Source organism: Gymnogyps californianus, chromosome 4 (assembly GCF_018139145.2).
Source record: "Gymnogyps californianus isolate 813 chromosome 4, ASM1813914v2, whole genome shotgun sequence".
Taxonomy (NCBI): Eukaryota; Metazoa; Chordata; class Aves; order Accipitriformes; family Cathartidae; genus Gymnogyps; species Gymnogyps californianus.
This window is the reverse complement of record NC_059474.1, coordinates 65,700,374-65,715,866: the sequence shown is the minus strand read 5'-3', so window position 1 is coordinate 65,715,866 and position 15,493 is coordinate 65,700,374. Positions and strand designations below refer to the sequence as shown.

General features: G+C 43.6%; 1 protein-coding gene across 2 annotated transcripts in view; it reads right to left on the bottom strand.

Moving 5' to 3' along the window:
- AFF1 (ALF transcription elongation factor 1) overlaps positions 1-15,493 on the bottom strand; it is a 120,430-nt gene that overhangs the window by 3,912 nt on the left and 101,025 nt on the right. For both annotated transcript variants that reach the window (XM_050895324.1, XM_050895325.1), the window contains 9 exons: positions 13,189-13,286; positions 9,356-9,602; positions 8,247-8,338; positions 7,172-7,235; positions 6,200-6,336; positions 4,930-5,001; positions 4,223-4,316; positions 4,077-4,120; positions 2,457-2,686 (listed from right to left, as the gene is read on the bottom strand). In XM_050895324.1, coding sequence (XP_050751281.1) covers positions 2,457-2,686; positions 4,077-4,120; positions 4,223-4,316; positions 4,930-5,001; positions 6,200-6,336; positions 7,172-7,235; positions 8,247-8,338; positions 9,356-9,602; positions 13,189-13,286 — 1,078 coding nt within the window. The remainder of the gene's footprint in view (positions 1-2,456; positions 2,687-4,076; positions 4,121-4,222; positions 4,317-4,929; positions 5,002-6,199; positions 6,337-7,171; positions 7,236-8,246; positions 8,339-9,355; positions 9,603-13,188; positions 13,287-15,493) is intronic.

Below are 15,493 nucleotides of genomic sequence, written 5' to 3'. Positions count from 1 at the left end.
CAGATTTTAAACAGGCCAAATTTGCGTGCCTTCCTGAGCGATGCCCGGAAGCACACACAGCTGTCATCAGGCCGGTCCCTTTCCTTCATCCATCCTCAAACCTTGGAGACATCATGATTTCTCAACTGAACAGGTTTAAAAATTTGTATACCTTGCCAGGCTACACAGCTCTGACTTGGGTTGCTTATAGCTGGGCATGTCAGGCAGATTTAACAGAGTCCTCCTATCCTGCCACCAACTTCAGGTACCGCGCTCCTCCTCCTGCATGGGCAGGACGTGGCTCTTGCAGCATATCTGAACCTGCCGGGAGGTGCTGGCAGGCTGCACGCCCTGCTCTGTGCTGGCAATCATCTGTGCAGGTGACACTGAGTTATGGGAAATTATCACACTTATTCCTTTCCAGTCACCTTTCCAAGACATTCCTGCATACCCTGCCTTGCAGTGACATGGGCTCGTTCCAGTCCCTCAGTTCCTCCAGCCTCAATCATGTTGCCAGGTACCTTTTCAGAAACTGGCCATTCTCTGCTTTCCTTTTTTTTTTTTTTTTTTTTTTTTTTTAAACACACACAGATTGAACCTGGAGGCTGAAAATTTCTGCTTGGCTGTGCAAGGAACTCTTCAGAAGCAGAGAGCACAATGCTTTCATTCTAATACTTTCTCTGCTTCTGAATTGGAACACATTTCCCCTGATTTTCCTCCTTTTGTTTACAAAATGAGTATCCATTCCCTCCATGGGGAACAGAAGAGCTGTAAGCAGAGACAAGGAGTCCGAACCCCATGCCTGAGGAAACGTAAGATAATCCCATCTGTGACCACAGAACCGTGTGAAAGGAGAGTGACTTCACATGCACGCATGCAACCTCAGCTTGTCCTCGCTGTGGGAGATCAAAGGCTGGAAGACAATCTGTTACAGCCTCATGATCCACGGCACTGCTCTGAATTACAGCGAGGAGCTGGGTCCTGCGCTGGAAGCACCTGGTTGTGGACCTGCCAGAAAGCACTTCAGCTCTGCACAAGTGACTGACATCAGTTACAACTAACTGCTTTCCACTAACTTATGACTTCTCTGTTTTAAGGAACTCGATAGCTGAAGGCCACTGCTCTTTCCTCTTCCTCTTATGCCCTATGAATTGCATAAAAAAAAAAAAAAATCACAGCTGTGGCCTTTTTTGAGTTTTACGTACTCACTCTCTGTACCTCTTAGCATCTGTATGTTACACTGAATATCAACAAGTTCCAGTTCTGAAACTCCTCCACCATCCCGAACAGTGACAACAACTGCCAAGCCTACATGAGTATTTACTGTTCTCCTGCACAGATCCACTCCCTTGGGAGTATTTACTACCCCAGTCATCATTCCCCTACATGAAAACAGCAACACAGAGCAGGTTTTGAATTTAATCTTGATTGATGCAAAGTTGTGCTCAGGCTGCCCTCCCACAGGTCTTCCTCCATGACTCATTCCTCTGGCTTACCAGCTCCTTCTACGTGACAGTCTTTTATCAGCCTTTTGAGGATATAATCCAAAATACTACACATGAATTGCTGCTGCGAGCACAGATTTGCTCAGAGGACAGCCAACAATTGGAGTTACTTTATTCAAAGGTGACTTGTAAAGCCTTTTGAATTTCAGCAACTGCCTCATTAGCGTGAGTATTTTTACAGCCTTCCAACAATTCAGCCAGGCACATCATGCTTATTTTCTTTTGCAAGTTTGCCAACAGATTGTGACAATACATCCCTTCGCCCACAGTAGCTCATAAAAATTTGTGTTTTATGAAAAATGACATTGCAAATGCCATGTGGGATGGCAGGTTATAGACTGAACTGCACCCACTCTAGGGCTTTTGCTTATTCACCGCTGCTTGTACCACAGGACAATACAACATTTTTAACAACTAAACTGTAAAATAAAAAAAGTAGCAGCAATTTTAGGAAATGCTACTGGCAAATACTGGTCACGTGCCCAGCAAGGACTCCAAGTGCTGCTCAGCTTCTCTGTTACGGAGAGAAACCAGCTTCACCATTTTCAAGACAAAAATACCTGGAAGTTTGACAAGCAAACTAAAACACAAGGCTACAGGCCAAAAAGCTGTTTTTAAAGGAAGTGGACCAACTCAGAAAAGCTAAGTGCCCCAAAGGGAAAAACAAACAGCAAAAAAACCCTTACGCTTCTTGTGTTACCATGAAGCGAGCTGGCTGGTTTCCTGCACTTGATACCCTCATCTCTTAGCTCTTAGACATTTGAGGATGCCAAGACAACCTTTTAATTGGAACACTCATCAATCAAGTATCTCTGCCAATAACCTGCCAATATGCCATAGCTGTCTATTTCAACATATTTAATGATGTGATCTTTAGGTATGGTGTTTGCTACACTGAGTGTTAGGATTTAAGCAAGTACACACACATAACCACAACACCTAAGACAGAAAAGCCAGAAGGCAAAAACTTACCCTTACTCTTCCTGGCCAGTGCATCAGCCTGTTCCCAAATATCATACGCATAGAGGATATAGGAAGTGATGTTGACATAGGAAGAGGTGATGCTTGGGATATTATAGGGGACAGTGATTGAAGAGCCAATGCTGTTGCCACTGCTGTTGCTAGCATTCGATCCCGGCTGAGAACTCACAGAACCAGCAGGAGAGGGCATTGGAGAAATAGGAGAAGGCATGCCTGTGCTTCTGCAGGAGAAAGAAAAACCACCATGAACATTTAACTTCAGAGTTAAAAGTCTTGCCACAAGACTATCGTAGGCCAGGAGCTATCTGGTATCATCCAGGCCTGCAGTATGAAGTGGAATGTTGAAAACTGAGATGTGTTCAGCTACGTAACAAGTAATTGTCCTTCGAGCGTGAGGCCAAGGTTTTTGAAGTGATTTGCGACTCTAAGGACTCCTCTTGACAAAAAAAAATGTGGGACCAGACATCAGAAAGGGTCACCCCATCCACCTTCCAAAATCTACACCTACTCGTGGAAGCCTTCACCAGATTATCGAAGTGTTTTTTCCTAATGACTTCCATTTCAGGCATGCTGAAGCTCCCCACCTATGGAGGCTGGAGCTTTCTGACAAGCTAGTCAAAGCAGCCAGGTCAGCCTACACACACTTATTTATAGACCTAGGGAAGCTAAATGTGGTCAGCTGCCCGCCTTCCAGACACAGGCTGGCTTCATCACATCTCTTCACCCCCACCACTTCAACCAACCTAATTTTAGTCACTGGTATGAGAGGGCTTCCACCACTGCTCTTGGGAGACCATTTACTTCCCAATAAACTATACTGTGCACGGTGGCAGAAAAATAATTGGAATTTCAGCATCACGATTAAAGACCAAACAACCCTCTCTCAACTGCAGAGTTTAAAAGGGACAGATGTGGAGCTGGGTAGCTATCTGCCAAATGCAATTACCACAGCACACAGAAAAACTCTTTCTTACTCATTGTCATTAAAACACAGGCCCAGTCAGCTGGGCATCGGGTCAAACACCGTTATGTGACAGCTTGCCTTTTACTTTTGCTGCCACATACACAGCAACACTGCTGCAGATACACAGAAAGGACAAAATGCTCAATAACTCAAAAATCAGAAAATAAGTTTCTTTTTCTTAAATGGTGACTGAGCTAAACAGAAAAATACTGAAGTATCACCTCAAAGTTATGCTACCACAGGGTGAAGGCATAACCCTACTGGACAGTGGCCAGAGAGATGGGGATGGTATCCCATTAAGTCTCAAGGGATCTCTAACAGAACAAAGATGACAACAATAGGGGCTCTGAAACAGCATAGTGACAATACCTTCCTTGCTCCTCTGACCTGCTTCTCTGGTGAACTGCTCTGCTTGATATGTGGTAACTCTGGACCTCATAACAAAAAAAAAAACCCTTTCCAACAAGAAAAGACAGGAAAGAGAGAGCAGAAACATACTCATGCCCCCTAACAGTATGATTTCAGGTGGCAAGAAAGAGCAAGTGGTGAGGCACTCTCAAATGCAGCTTGCAACTCAAATACTCTGGCTACTGTTTTCACTCACACCCTTATAGACACATTACAACGTACGTATTTTTAAATCTTACCTTGCAACACACGGAGAAGGTGCTTGTGTTACTCTGGAAGAACTCTGCAGCAAGGAACAGAACTCCTGTTAGGTTTAGGCTATTCAGCCGACATCAGTAACTACCACAGCCATCCAGCTGGCAGCTTAGTAATACGCGTGCCCTACCTTGAAGTGGTCATTCAGGATCCTGGAATACTTTATTGCAGTGTCTTTTTTGTAACGAAACATTACCATGTGCAGAATGGACTGGCAGCGCATGCTGTGAACAGAAACACACCCAAGCGTCAGTGTTCACACTCGCTGCTGCCTGCTCAGCAGTCATCAGCCTTGTGGGATGGAGGCAGGCACACATCAGCCATACTGCAAAGTCAAGAAAGCTCAGAATTTCTCCTCCTTCTGCTCATCTTAAAAAAAGACCGTGGAAAAAAAAAATCACACGGGGAAAAAAACAAAAAGAGGAAGGGCCATATCTGGTCTTTTATATTAGCAGGTGCCCAGCCTCTTATAGGTGCCACAGGCTGAGTAAGCCCCTGTGCAGAACTGCCTCAGCTATGTTCAGCTACAGCTTCAGTTACACGGCTCAAACATGGGCAGCCAAATCGCATTCTTTCACCTTAGGTGAAAGCCCTTATGTGCTCTCAAGTTACCAGCAGATCAAATTTTAGAGCCTGTGCCTTCCATGTGTGGTCCCTTGTGACATCCTGGCTCACTTTAGAGATGTTCCAGTTCATTCTGGTTTTTATATTGTGGTTTTTTGCCTTGCAGAACTCTGATTGCCATTTAACTCAGTCCTTCACCCCTGAAAGTAATGGGTCTTTCACTCTATCAAGTCTAAAAACAGAATATGAAGGCACAGAAAAACAGTTACGCACCACAGCACGGCAAAGATTTTTTCATGTGAAGATGCTGACGAGTCCGTAAAGGATTTCAATGTCATGATGAATCTAAGGAAACAAAATAAACAGAATCTTGTCAGCCATCAGTGCTCTGAAGTCCCATTGTTTATGAAAAACCAGTGCATGCCGTTATCTCAAACACCGGTCCAAAAGGCAGGAAATCTGCCCTGAGTTCTTAGTCCTGGCACTGAGTGCTTTGTATGATCTTGAGCAGAGGACTGTGTCTCAAAACGCCTCGTTTTCCATGCAGCAGGAACAGATGTGGCCCCTTATGTGACTCACTCTCCTCTTACACTGATTAACGGGCAACATCCCTACAAGTAGATGCCCCCCCCGTGGGCCACCTACAGGCCTGGGGCCCAGAAGAGGTGCCCCCACTAGTGAAGGTGAAATATTAATTCAAGTGTTTCTGGACAAGATAGACATCTTAGTGGAAATGTTTGTTTTGGCAAAAAACAAACAAGCCAATCTCCTTTTTGAAAACAAAGCAACAACAGCATCTTGGAAATACAGTCCATCAAGACCAGAAAGCAAACAATGTAATTTAAGAAGTTTGAAGTCTACCACCAAAAAAAACCTGACAGCTGTTTCAGCTCTAAGGCAAGAAGTCAAATCAGCTCTCAAAAACACTCTCATAACCTGTAATTTCAAGATGAATAAACTGATATCTGTCTCTCTTCTATCCAATACATGGTTCCTTGGGTTGCACTGCCTGTATATGTCATACTATCTACTATGGTTGTGAAACTAAATGGGGAAGGTTGCTAAAAGAAACCCCAATAGAGTGTACTGGTAGAAAGACACATGGGAGAAACCAGTAAAATCTGCCTTCAATTAAGCTGCAAGACCTTTGGGGCACAAACTGTTCTTCCACACGCTATACTGTTGCTTTTTTTAACTGAAATACTGCTGAGCTCACATGCAAAAGCAACTTCAGATATGGATAAAGTAAAAACTCCTTCATGTCCTTTATTATCATAACCAGTGTCCTCTGGTGTACCACAGCTGCAAGGCTCAAATGCTGAGGAGGACATGATGCCTACTTCTTCTGATAAGCAATGCTGAAACATTTCAAATCATTTGTCTCTGGTGCCTCTCAATGGTCTGCCTGTCTTGTGCCTGTACAGTAACCTGAACTCTGCTCCATGGTGGGAATCCAGAGCTGCCACAGTTGCAAACAAGCAATGCAACTAACCCTTCCCCTCCAAACATGCTGCCTCACCATTACACTTTGAAAACCGCTTACTTGATGAGCTCTATGGTGTCGCTGAATATGCTGTAAGCTGATTTTGGTGCTGGTGCATCCGATTCCAAGGCAATCCCATATTCAATGAAGGAAAGGGCAGCATCTAGGTACTGAAAGGCCTTTCCAATCTTGTCGGTCTATTGGGAAGAAAATTCTCATTTTTAGACTAAGACAAAAACTACTTCTCTCAAGTGTACCTGAATTCTTTTTTTTCTCCCTAGTTAGGCCGGATTTAAAGAAAGAAAAAGATGCAAGTCAGGCCTCTGGGTGATAATTGAAGGGTTCTCAGCAGAACCCCTAATGTGGTCCCAGTCATCAGCTTTGTGTGCTCTGGCTATTTGTGTATCTTCCTCTTGCTCAATGTTTTCCTTGAGTAATTTATTATCTTCACATTTCTTGGCTATTATTGTCTGGTCTTGGAGGCCTGTCTCATGAGAGGCAGATGGGGCTTTCCCATTAGAGTATTCTCTCACTTCATTTTCACAGGTAAATGGCAAGTAGCAAATGTACATTATCTGACTGAGCCATAATTCACAAAAAGATATGTTCATTCATGCACGCTGTTAAACTGCATATAGTGGAGAAAGCCAGTTACACCTGCAAAGGACACTTCCAAGTCTTGTTCACCACCAACACAGTTACTGTCAGGATCCTGACGTTTCAGAGTAAACAGTCTTAAAACTAACTGTTCCATCTATCTTCCAAGGACTTACTGATACCTCTGCAAAGCAAACAGGCCTGCTAACCTCAGACATCAGTTCTGAATCCTATTCTTTAGGCATATTCTCTAGATGTGTTTATAACAAAGGGAAACGTCTGAACATTTGGCAAATAAAGACAGCCTCCCCGCATATGACTCCAAGTATGGAGTATGGAAGTAATGTGAGCCAGCAAATCTTATTCACATGCACGTGGGTATCAGGTCCGAATGCAAGAGCTGGTTAACGTTTCTAGCGCAGGGCCAAGACTTACCATTGCATCAGCTTTGTGCTTCAGCCTCTTGGCCTCTTCCATGTAGTATTCCATCGGATGCTGTCTGAATTGCAGACAGAGAGGGGAAAAACAGAAAACAGAGAAAAAGGGTAGGATAATTACCAATTTTACCTTCATATCTAGAGGACGCTATGAGTCCAAGCATCCTGTTTTGGCAAGCCTGTTACAGCCTTATAAAACACACGTTACAATTATGATAGTCACTAACTGAATGTTGTCTGCATGCTCAGAAATACACAGCAGCTGAATGCACAGATAAAATGAACTGATTTCTTTAAAAATGTATGTTAGAATAACACTGAAAACTTACGTTTCAAAATAAAAAGCCCCTAGAGGTTAGGCTACTATAACGCCAAGTTTACTTCTTCGCTCCCATGGAAAGATAGTCGTTATTTGATCTGCTATCATTCCTCAAGTATAATACCACAAATACGTTTTGATTGAAACATATAGTAAACTTTGCAGTACCACACACTCATCTCAGACCAAAAGAGCTTGCATTCAAGTTATCTGCTTACAAGAGATATGGTCACCAAGGCTTCTACAGGTCTTGGTCTCAATCAACACATAAACGATGATAAAGTTCAACCACACACATTTCTGTGCACTGGGATAATCTATTCACTGTGCAAATGGCACACAGCCACCTGCGCACTAACAAAATGAGCAAGAGTCGTGTCCTCTCAGAAAAAGTCAGTTGCCTGCCCAGCACCCTGTCACAGAGGAGTTTGCCACTTGTCAAGAATCAGACAAATCAAAACCCATCACTTGTAGGCAGACACAAAAGACACCTCCTCTCAGAGTTAAAAAGTACCTAATTTCTAGAGTAGCTTCCCTCAAACCAAGAACTGTTGTAATGAGACCTTTGCTTTGTGGTGGGTGGGGTAACTCCTAGACACGAGAAGGCAGTACAGGGCAGGTCTCAGACATCTCTCCCTCTCTCTTTCCTCCCAAAAGAAGTGCTCATTAAGAAGCAGAACCAGGGTGGCTGCAGGGCCAGCCTTGCCTGGTGTCTTCACAAAGTACAGATGAGGTGTGTAAAACAAAAACTTACTTTTCAAACTTGAGTTGAGGTCTCCTTGGCTTGGAGGTACCATTTGGCAAAAAAGGCACTGGGAAAGGATTTGTGACATCCCCTGCAGATCCCTGAAAAACCACACAGTAGAGATAAAGCTCGTTAGAGAGATATGTCTAAACCAATTCCAAAGCCTGGCTTTCCTAAATTTCAAGAGAAAATGTTTATTTGTCCCAGGCATAGTCTATTCTCCAGGCTCTCCCCCTCTTCTTAATTTCTCCATGCTTGGGAAAAGTTTGAATGGTATTAAGCCTTACTAGCAGTCAGGTAAGAAGCCAAGTTTCCATTTCCATTATTGGAGGGGCTGCTGGGGAAGAAAGTAAGTAGCAGGTTTCCTTGCACAATGGCTAAGATAGCAGTAAGGCTGAAAGCAGCACATTTTTCATGGCCACTAGCCAAGGCAGGAACGGGTAATATCCATTCACACTTATTTCCAGCTTAACCACACAGCAATTGCTGAATCTCCATTACTAACTACATTACCAGGAAAAAGCACGCAGTTAGAAGCCAGCTAATACAGCGTGCACGGTCTGGCTTAACACACACACGATAACATCCTAGACCACCAGTAAACAGCAATATAATTGATATTTATAACCCAAAACTGGAAAGATCCAGCTGCAAGGATCATTAACAATTTTTTAAGCAAGCTATAAAACCTTATACCCAGGTTGCAGTCAAAACCACAGGTTGCTTGTTTCTTATTTTTAAGCAATCCGCTCTTTCTTTTTGTAAACACTTGTTTTTACACCAATATTGTACCTGTAGTTGCCTACAATCAGAAACAGTTACTACCATAAACATGATTCTCTTGCCTTTGGTTTTTACATGGTCACCCCTTCTCACTATGTTTCACTGGTGAGATGAAAACAGATGATGGAAAGTCAGCAGAGGAGTTACAATGCAGGCTTTCAGGCTAGCAACATACGGTCACAGCCATTAAAGGGGCAAAAATGCTTCAAAGAGCTTCCTCTGGTGGCTGGTTTATCTTCCTTCCTTTTTAATATCCTCAGCGCATGTTTCTAAAGAGAATCACAGAGCACCCATGGGTCGCAGGAAGCATCCCACCAGTTATAACAGATACCTACTTTGATGCCCTTTGACAGATCAGTGTGATTTCTCTCCACTTCCTTGTGCTTGGAGAACAAAGGATCCTTGTGGCTGCTCTTGTTCCTGGCAGTGTTATCCATGGCAGGCAGCTCGCCACTCTCACTTCTGGGTCTCTTTTGGGCCATCTTGGTTGACTTCGGTGCAGGATGTGCAGGAGACATGGGTGGCAGTGGCGGGGGTAGCAGGAGATCTTTCTTCTGGGCTTCAAATGAAGCCTTTGATGCTCTGGAGATGGGAAGCGAATTCAGCAATTGGGATGAATATGGTGTACATATAATGTAGGGATTTTTTAAAAACTTAGTTACATCATGTACCAATTCTGTTTAAATTTCTCTGGAAGTGTGAGATGACTTGCTAACAAAGAATCCAACAAAAGCAAAATGAAACTTCAGGGACTTCATCGTGCATTAGATACCACATCTTCAGCTGCCAACAACATACAAGCAAGTTGCTTTTCAAGTAGGAATAAGCCTCAGGACTTGTCCGTGGAGCAAAGACTTGCAACCAGAATACCAGGATTTGCAAAAAAGGCATCCCTCCAACACAGCCCCTTTTCACTGAAAGAGGGAGAGAGGTAATTACAGCGACTAAAATCCCTGGGACAAATCACCCAACAAGGCAAATGAAGTGCAGCACTGCCTCTCTCTCCCCATTATGGTAGAAGATATCTTTGACGGTCAGATACTCACCCTGACACTTGATCCTGTACGTGCTTTGACAGAATTAAACTGAGTTGTTCCTTTAAGACTTGCCAGCTCAACTAGACAGCACTTATAAAGTTGAGAGGATTCAAGTGAGAGAGACTTAAAATGCTGTGCTTTTAAAGGGCAGAGATTATCACATATAATAATATGGTAGCATATCAGATTTCTGATCCTCTGAAGTTAGGATTACCAGGGAACTCCGACAGCTCTAAGCAGCACCAAATAGCTCTAAACCTTGCTTCACTACTGCTCATTTACATCATTTTTATTCAGCTTCTCAAAGTTTCCAAGAAAACACTGAGCAGTGAATCCCAACTCATGGACTGCAACATCAGAAGAGGAAATTAAGTTAAACTCAGTGAGAAGACTGAAGCGTGACGTTGCACATCTTGCTTCATTCTGCTGTGCATGGGACAGTCCTCTCCCCTCTTCCACAACACACTTTTCCCATGGTACAGTCCCTACTCACTGCACACATGCTCCCTAGCTTCACTACCTTGGTACAGCTGACGCTCCAGAGAGGACTATTTTACACAGAGCACAGCAGCATCCCCTGACCTGATCCAGAGCCCTCTTGCCCCAAAAATGCATCCTATCCTTCCCACTCCAAAAGCCAGAACACAGCTAAAAGGGATGCTCATTTCCACTGAGAAAAAGGGAGGAATGAACCCCAGAATTAAAGCCCTTACTTTATTACCACAGCTGAAATATCCCTTCACCCAACTAAATGTTAGCCCCAATGTCTCAGTGCTTTAAGAGTACGTCAGTGTTTTCTCTGCAAAAAAGAAGTTTACTCATATTGTCAGGACACAAACCTCAACACTACATACCAATCCAAGTCAATACCTCAGATTCAAGCCACAAGCAAGCAGGAATTGAATGGAGTAGTCCATGACTGACGCACAAGCCTCCCCTCTCGGGAACACTGCCCATTTGAAGACATGCTCTTGGAAGCATTTGCTGTAGCGAAGACCTAGCCAAAATGCTGGCAGTACACTGGTATGCAAATTATGGGGTAAGTTTCAGCAGATCTATCAGAAGCACTGCAAATGCTATGCTGGAATAAATGAGAAATTCCTGGCCATAAAGGCCACCTGAAATTCCAGACAGAGTCATGATTCAAAAGGCACGCTGGTTGTGTGTCCATTAGGTCACATACAAAAAAGACAAAGAAAACAAGATGATTTTAGTGAAGAAGGGAAATGCTCCCTACCCCTACCCACCTATACGTACAAATCTGTTTTCTGGACTGGGCTTTGCACATTTCACCTCCTACACAAATTTGGGCCAGTCACAGTGAAAAGTCTATTGGCACTGCAGCATCTCGGTTTGGTCAGAGAAAGGGGGTGCTGCATATCCACATGCTTCTGGAGCATCCCAGTTCAGCAGGCTCACACAGCAGCAAGGTGAGAAAACAGAGCTCTGCAATATCCATCACATCCACCTCTGTGTTCTCAGCTGGGAGAAGACAAGTCCCACCTAGCACAGACACTGGGTGCATCAGCAGCCAGCCGGTAAGTGCTATTCAAAGCCTGTAACGGGTGACAGCAAAAACAGCTGAGGGAGCAGACAGTATCAGCATTAACACCTGACTTTTTTCTTTCATCAGGACCTGTCCAATTAAGAAAACGACAATGATCACCAAGTCAAAATTTATGGACATACAGTTACACTTAGTACAATATCCTTTCCCAAGAGGCTGCCAGAACCCTCTCTGCTGTGGACATGGATTGCTCAGTCACGGGCACGAGAGTCACGACTTCCAGGCCTCACTTTCAGCTATTTCACCTGTCTGCAGCGGGAGTCTGAGCAAGCAACTCAATTTGTCTGCACCTCAGTTTCTCCATGTGCAAAACAAGTTCACATCATCTTCTCACCTTACAAAGACTAAGAGCTTTAAACGCATGTGAAGTATCATGAGTCTGATAAAAAGCCTTCTGCTGCTTCCCATGCAGCGAGAGCACAAACTTCCCCACAATAAGCATGACAGCAGAACCCAGAATGAGGAAGACATGGGCAAAGAAAAGGAAGTTCATAGAATCATAGAATGGTTTGGGTTGGAAGGGACCTTTGAAGATCATCTAGTCCAACTCCCTTTTTAAAAGCATTTTAAGGCTAGTTCCATTTCTCATGAAAGCAGAAATAATTGATACTTGAACTCTCAAGTCTTACTCACCTAGAATCATAGAATAGAATCAAAGAATAGTTTGAGTTGGAAGGGACCTTTAAAGGTCATCTAGTCCAACCTCCCTGCAATGAGAAGAGACATCTTCAACTAGACAGCAAGTTCTCTTGCCGTCCCCTGAAACCCCTAAACTATCGTGCAGAACAAGCGTACGCTACTCACAGAAAAGCTGCCACCTCCCAGATCATCTAGGGCAATCATCTGCTGACAGATTACCACCACTGTAGTTTGGAGAAGAGGAAACAACTCCTGCATCCCAGCAGGCAGGCAGTCTACCACACTGTTTGCAACTCAATGTATAATTTTTTTGCACAAATTTGTTTCCTGCATCTGGTCTGAAAGACAGCAGTGCAAACCGTTGCCTACCAGCTTGGAAGGAAAAGTAGTACGAGCACAACTGGCAATTAAATTTCTTGCAGCATAAACAGATTTTTTGAGCTACATGTAATATATTGATCAGAGCATGCAGCAACGTAAGCTGCAGGATGGACAAGTTCGTGTTTAAAATGGTGAAGTCTTCATTCCCATCTCAACTGTTAGAAATCAGGACAAATGCCACAACATTCAATGCTTCTGCAGCAGTGTAAACAAAGTATGGGAGGATGACCAGCCACTGAAACATCAGCTTATGCTTGAATGATTAGAACCATAATCCTCAGCATTAAGAAGGGAGAGGAAGATAGGTGACACCCAAGTATCACTTCACATCTGCAACAAATAAAAAGGCGAATAAATTACATTCCTATAGCCATGCAGTTGGTTCCAGGATGTAAAGACAAATTTGCAGTAGATTAAGTTTCAGAAGGCACATTATAAGCAAACTCACGAGTATAAGGACAGGAGATACAGCTCCTCGCCTTAACCTTTTTAAGAAAGACTCAGTTTTATGCATCTTTCTGCCATCCCACCACTGTATACTCACTTCAATTTATTGGAGTCTTTGTTAGCTGAAGACTGCAATGATTTTGTTTCTTTTTCTGATTTCATTTTCTTCCTATCAATCTCCTTCTCCACTTCCCTCTAACAGGAAGAAAAAAGAAAAAAAAGAAAAAATAAATCACTCAGGTTTTGAAAGTTCATGTAAAGTACAGACCAACACAGCTAAGTTTGATTGGTTCTCATTAAAAAAAGAAAATATAAGGTATTGAAACTGACAAAGTGGAAACCCAGAGCACAGTGGATATAGATTTCAGGCTCACTGACAAGTATCCTAAACTGACATTTTATCTACTTTTGCTTGGACAGATTAATTATTTTGCAGTGGTGGGGATGGAACTTCTAAACCTCTTGTTGCTAATAGTAAGCAAAATTAAGGCACTTCCATTGCTGAAAATAAGCATTTCATCTGTTCTGGATGGGCTTTTTTCTCCTCCTCAGTACAAATCGTACAGAAATGTATTCAGATTCCTCCTGGCAAAGTCATGAACTGCAAGCAATTGTGTTTTGTGATACACCTTATCAAAGGGAAGGAAAAAACTGCATTCACAGGAGAGTTAGATCACTCAGATTCCCCAGATGTGCAGGGGTTTTTGGTTTTATTAACAAGAATCTGATATAGGTGAAATTTTAAACAGTTAAAATCACTGCCATTGTCTTCCAGAAGAACAGGAACCATTAAGGCAGAGAAGTAACAAATAATATTTTAATTGCACTCCACAGATCTTACAATACAAAGCGTGCAAATCATCAGCTCACCTGAATGAAAAACTCCAGAATAATTTGCTACAAGCCAAGAAAATGTAAAAGAAACTGCACTTATCAGTCAACGTTACCCATAGTGTACCTGGTAGTAGCCAAAAGCATTCCAGGACTTTCTGTCTCTCCCAAGAGCACATCCAGGTTTATGTCACTGTGATGGAGCTCAGTGGATTGTGCTCGGCACAGAGTCTACCTCTGGCAGCGTGCTCAGGGCAAGGCTCCAGTACCTAGATCATGTCCTTAAACTGTTTCTCAGGTTGAGCTCCACATTGCCGCAAAAGATGTCTGACAGCTGTACCGGACCTAGCTGGCTGCGACAAAGCCTGAGCCTCCAAGGACACTGATGCATGCTGACATAATACAGACAGCAAGGCTCTGAGGTGGGTTTTCCTGCAATCAAACACTCAGACTGCAAGGGAAGACATGTCTAACATCAAATAGCTCCTCTCTTGGGTCTTCGAGACAACAGAAGCGACAGATTTACTGCCTGTTTACCCTTCTCCCGCTGTTCTGCAAGAGGGGGACTGCCGGGCTCTCTCAAGTTTCTTCACCATTTCCCTGCTCTTCTCAATTCTCCCCCACAACTATGGGAAGTTCAGAAAATGACAAGACTAAATGAAACCCACACAGGAACCAAGGTTATTCACCCACACATGCTAAGCCACCTGCTCTGTGGTGGAGGAGGACGAAAAAGGTATACAGGCACTGAAATATGCACAGTGAATACCCATTCACCATAAGGCCTGCAGCCAACTCTTTGTGCAGCTGAACCAGCTGGCTGGAAGTATATTCACAGTCCCCTTGGGGAGTTAGCTTTCCAAAAAACACTTGTGAGCAACTACCATCTCAGTTACATAAAGGGCTGTCTTGTAATTCAAGGGAAAGCAACTATTACAGCTGAAGGACTCTGCAAAGGGGTCTCTGGAAAGCCCTTTATTGGACACATGCATCCTTTAAGCATTAGCATCACTGCTAGCATCACAGCAGCTCCAGGGAAAACCAAAGAAATCTTCTACATATTTATCCCAGGGCTGAGATCCAAAGCAGGGTTTAGTGATGGTTGTTACTATCAGTGAACCTGGTTCAGTTAAAAGTCTTCATTTATGGAAAAGCAAAAGGCACGGGGCTGCTGCCATCACCCCTAGTAATAACACAGTTCACACCTGCAGAATTTGTTCCTCTTTGTGTAAGCAAGCAATCACAACTGTTTCATGGAAATAAATGACTCCACACAGGACAAGACTACACTACTCAGACTGAGGTTGCATGGCTCACATGCGTGGTGCACACACCGACAAAACCGAAAGCCACAGACGGGTACGGCGTGGGTCGGTTTTCCCTCTGGGCAACCCCATAAACTGCAGGCAAGGTGCTCCCCCACAACGCACATTAAATAGATAGCGCAGATGACTGCACAGTCTGGGAGGTGCTTCAGATACCATGCTGCTTTTAAAGGGGTTGCAGGGGGAGGGGGCACCACAGCCCTACAAAGCTCTGCTTGGGTTGAGAGCTGGAGAAACCCACAAATG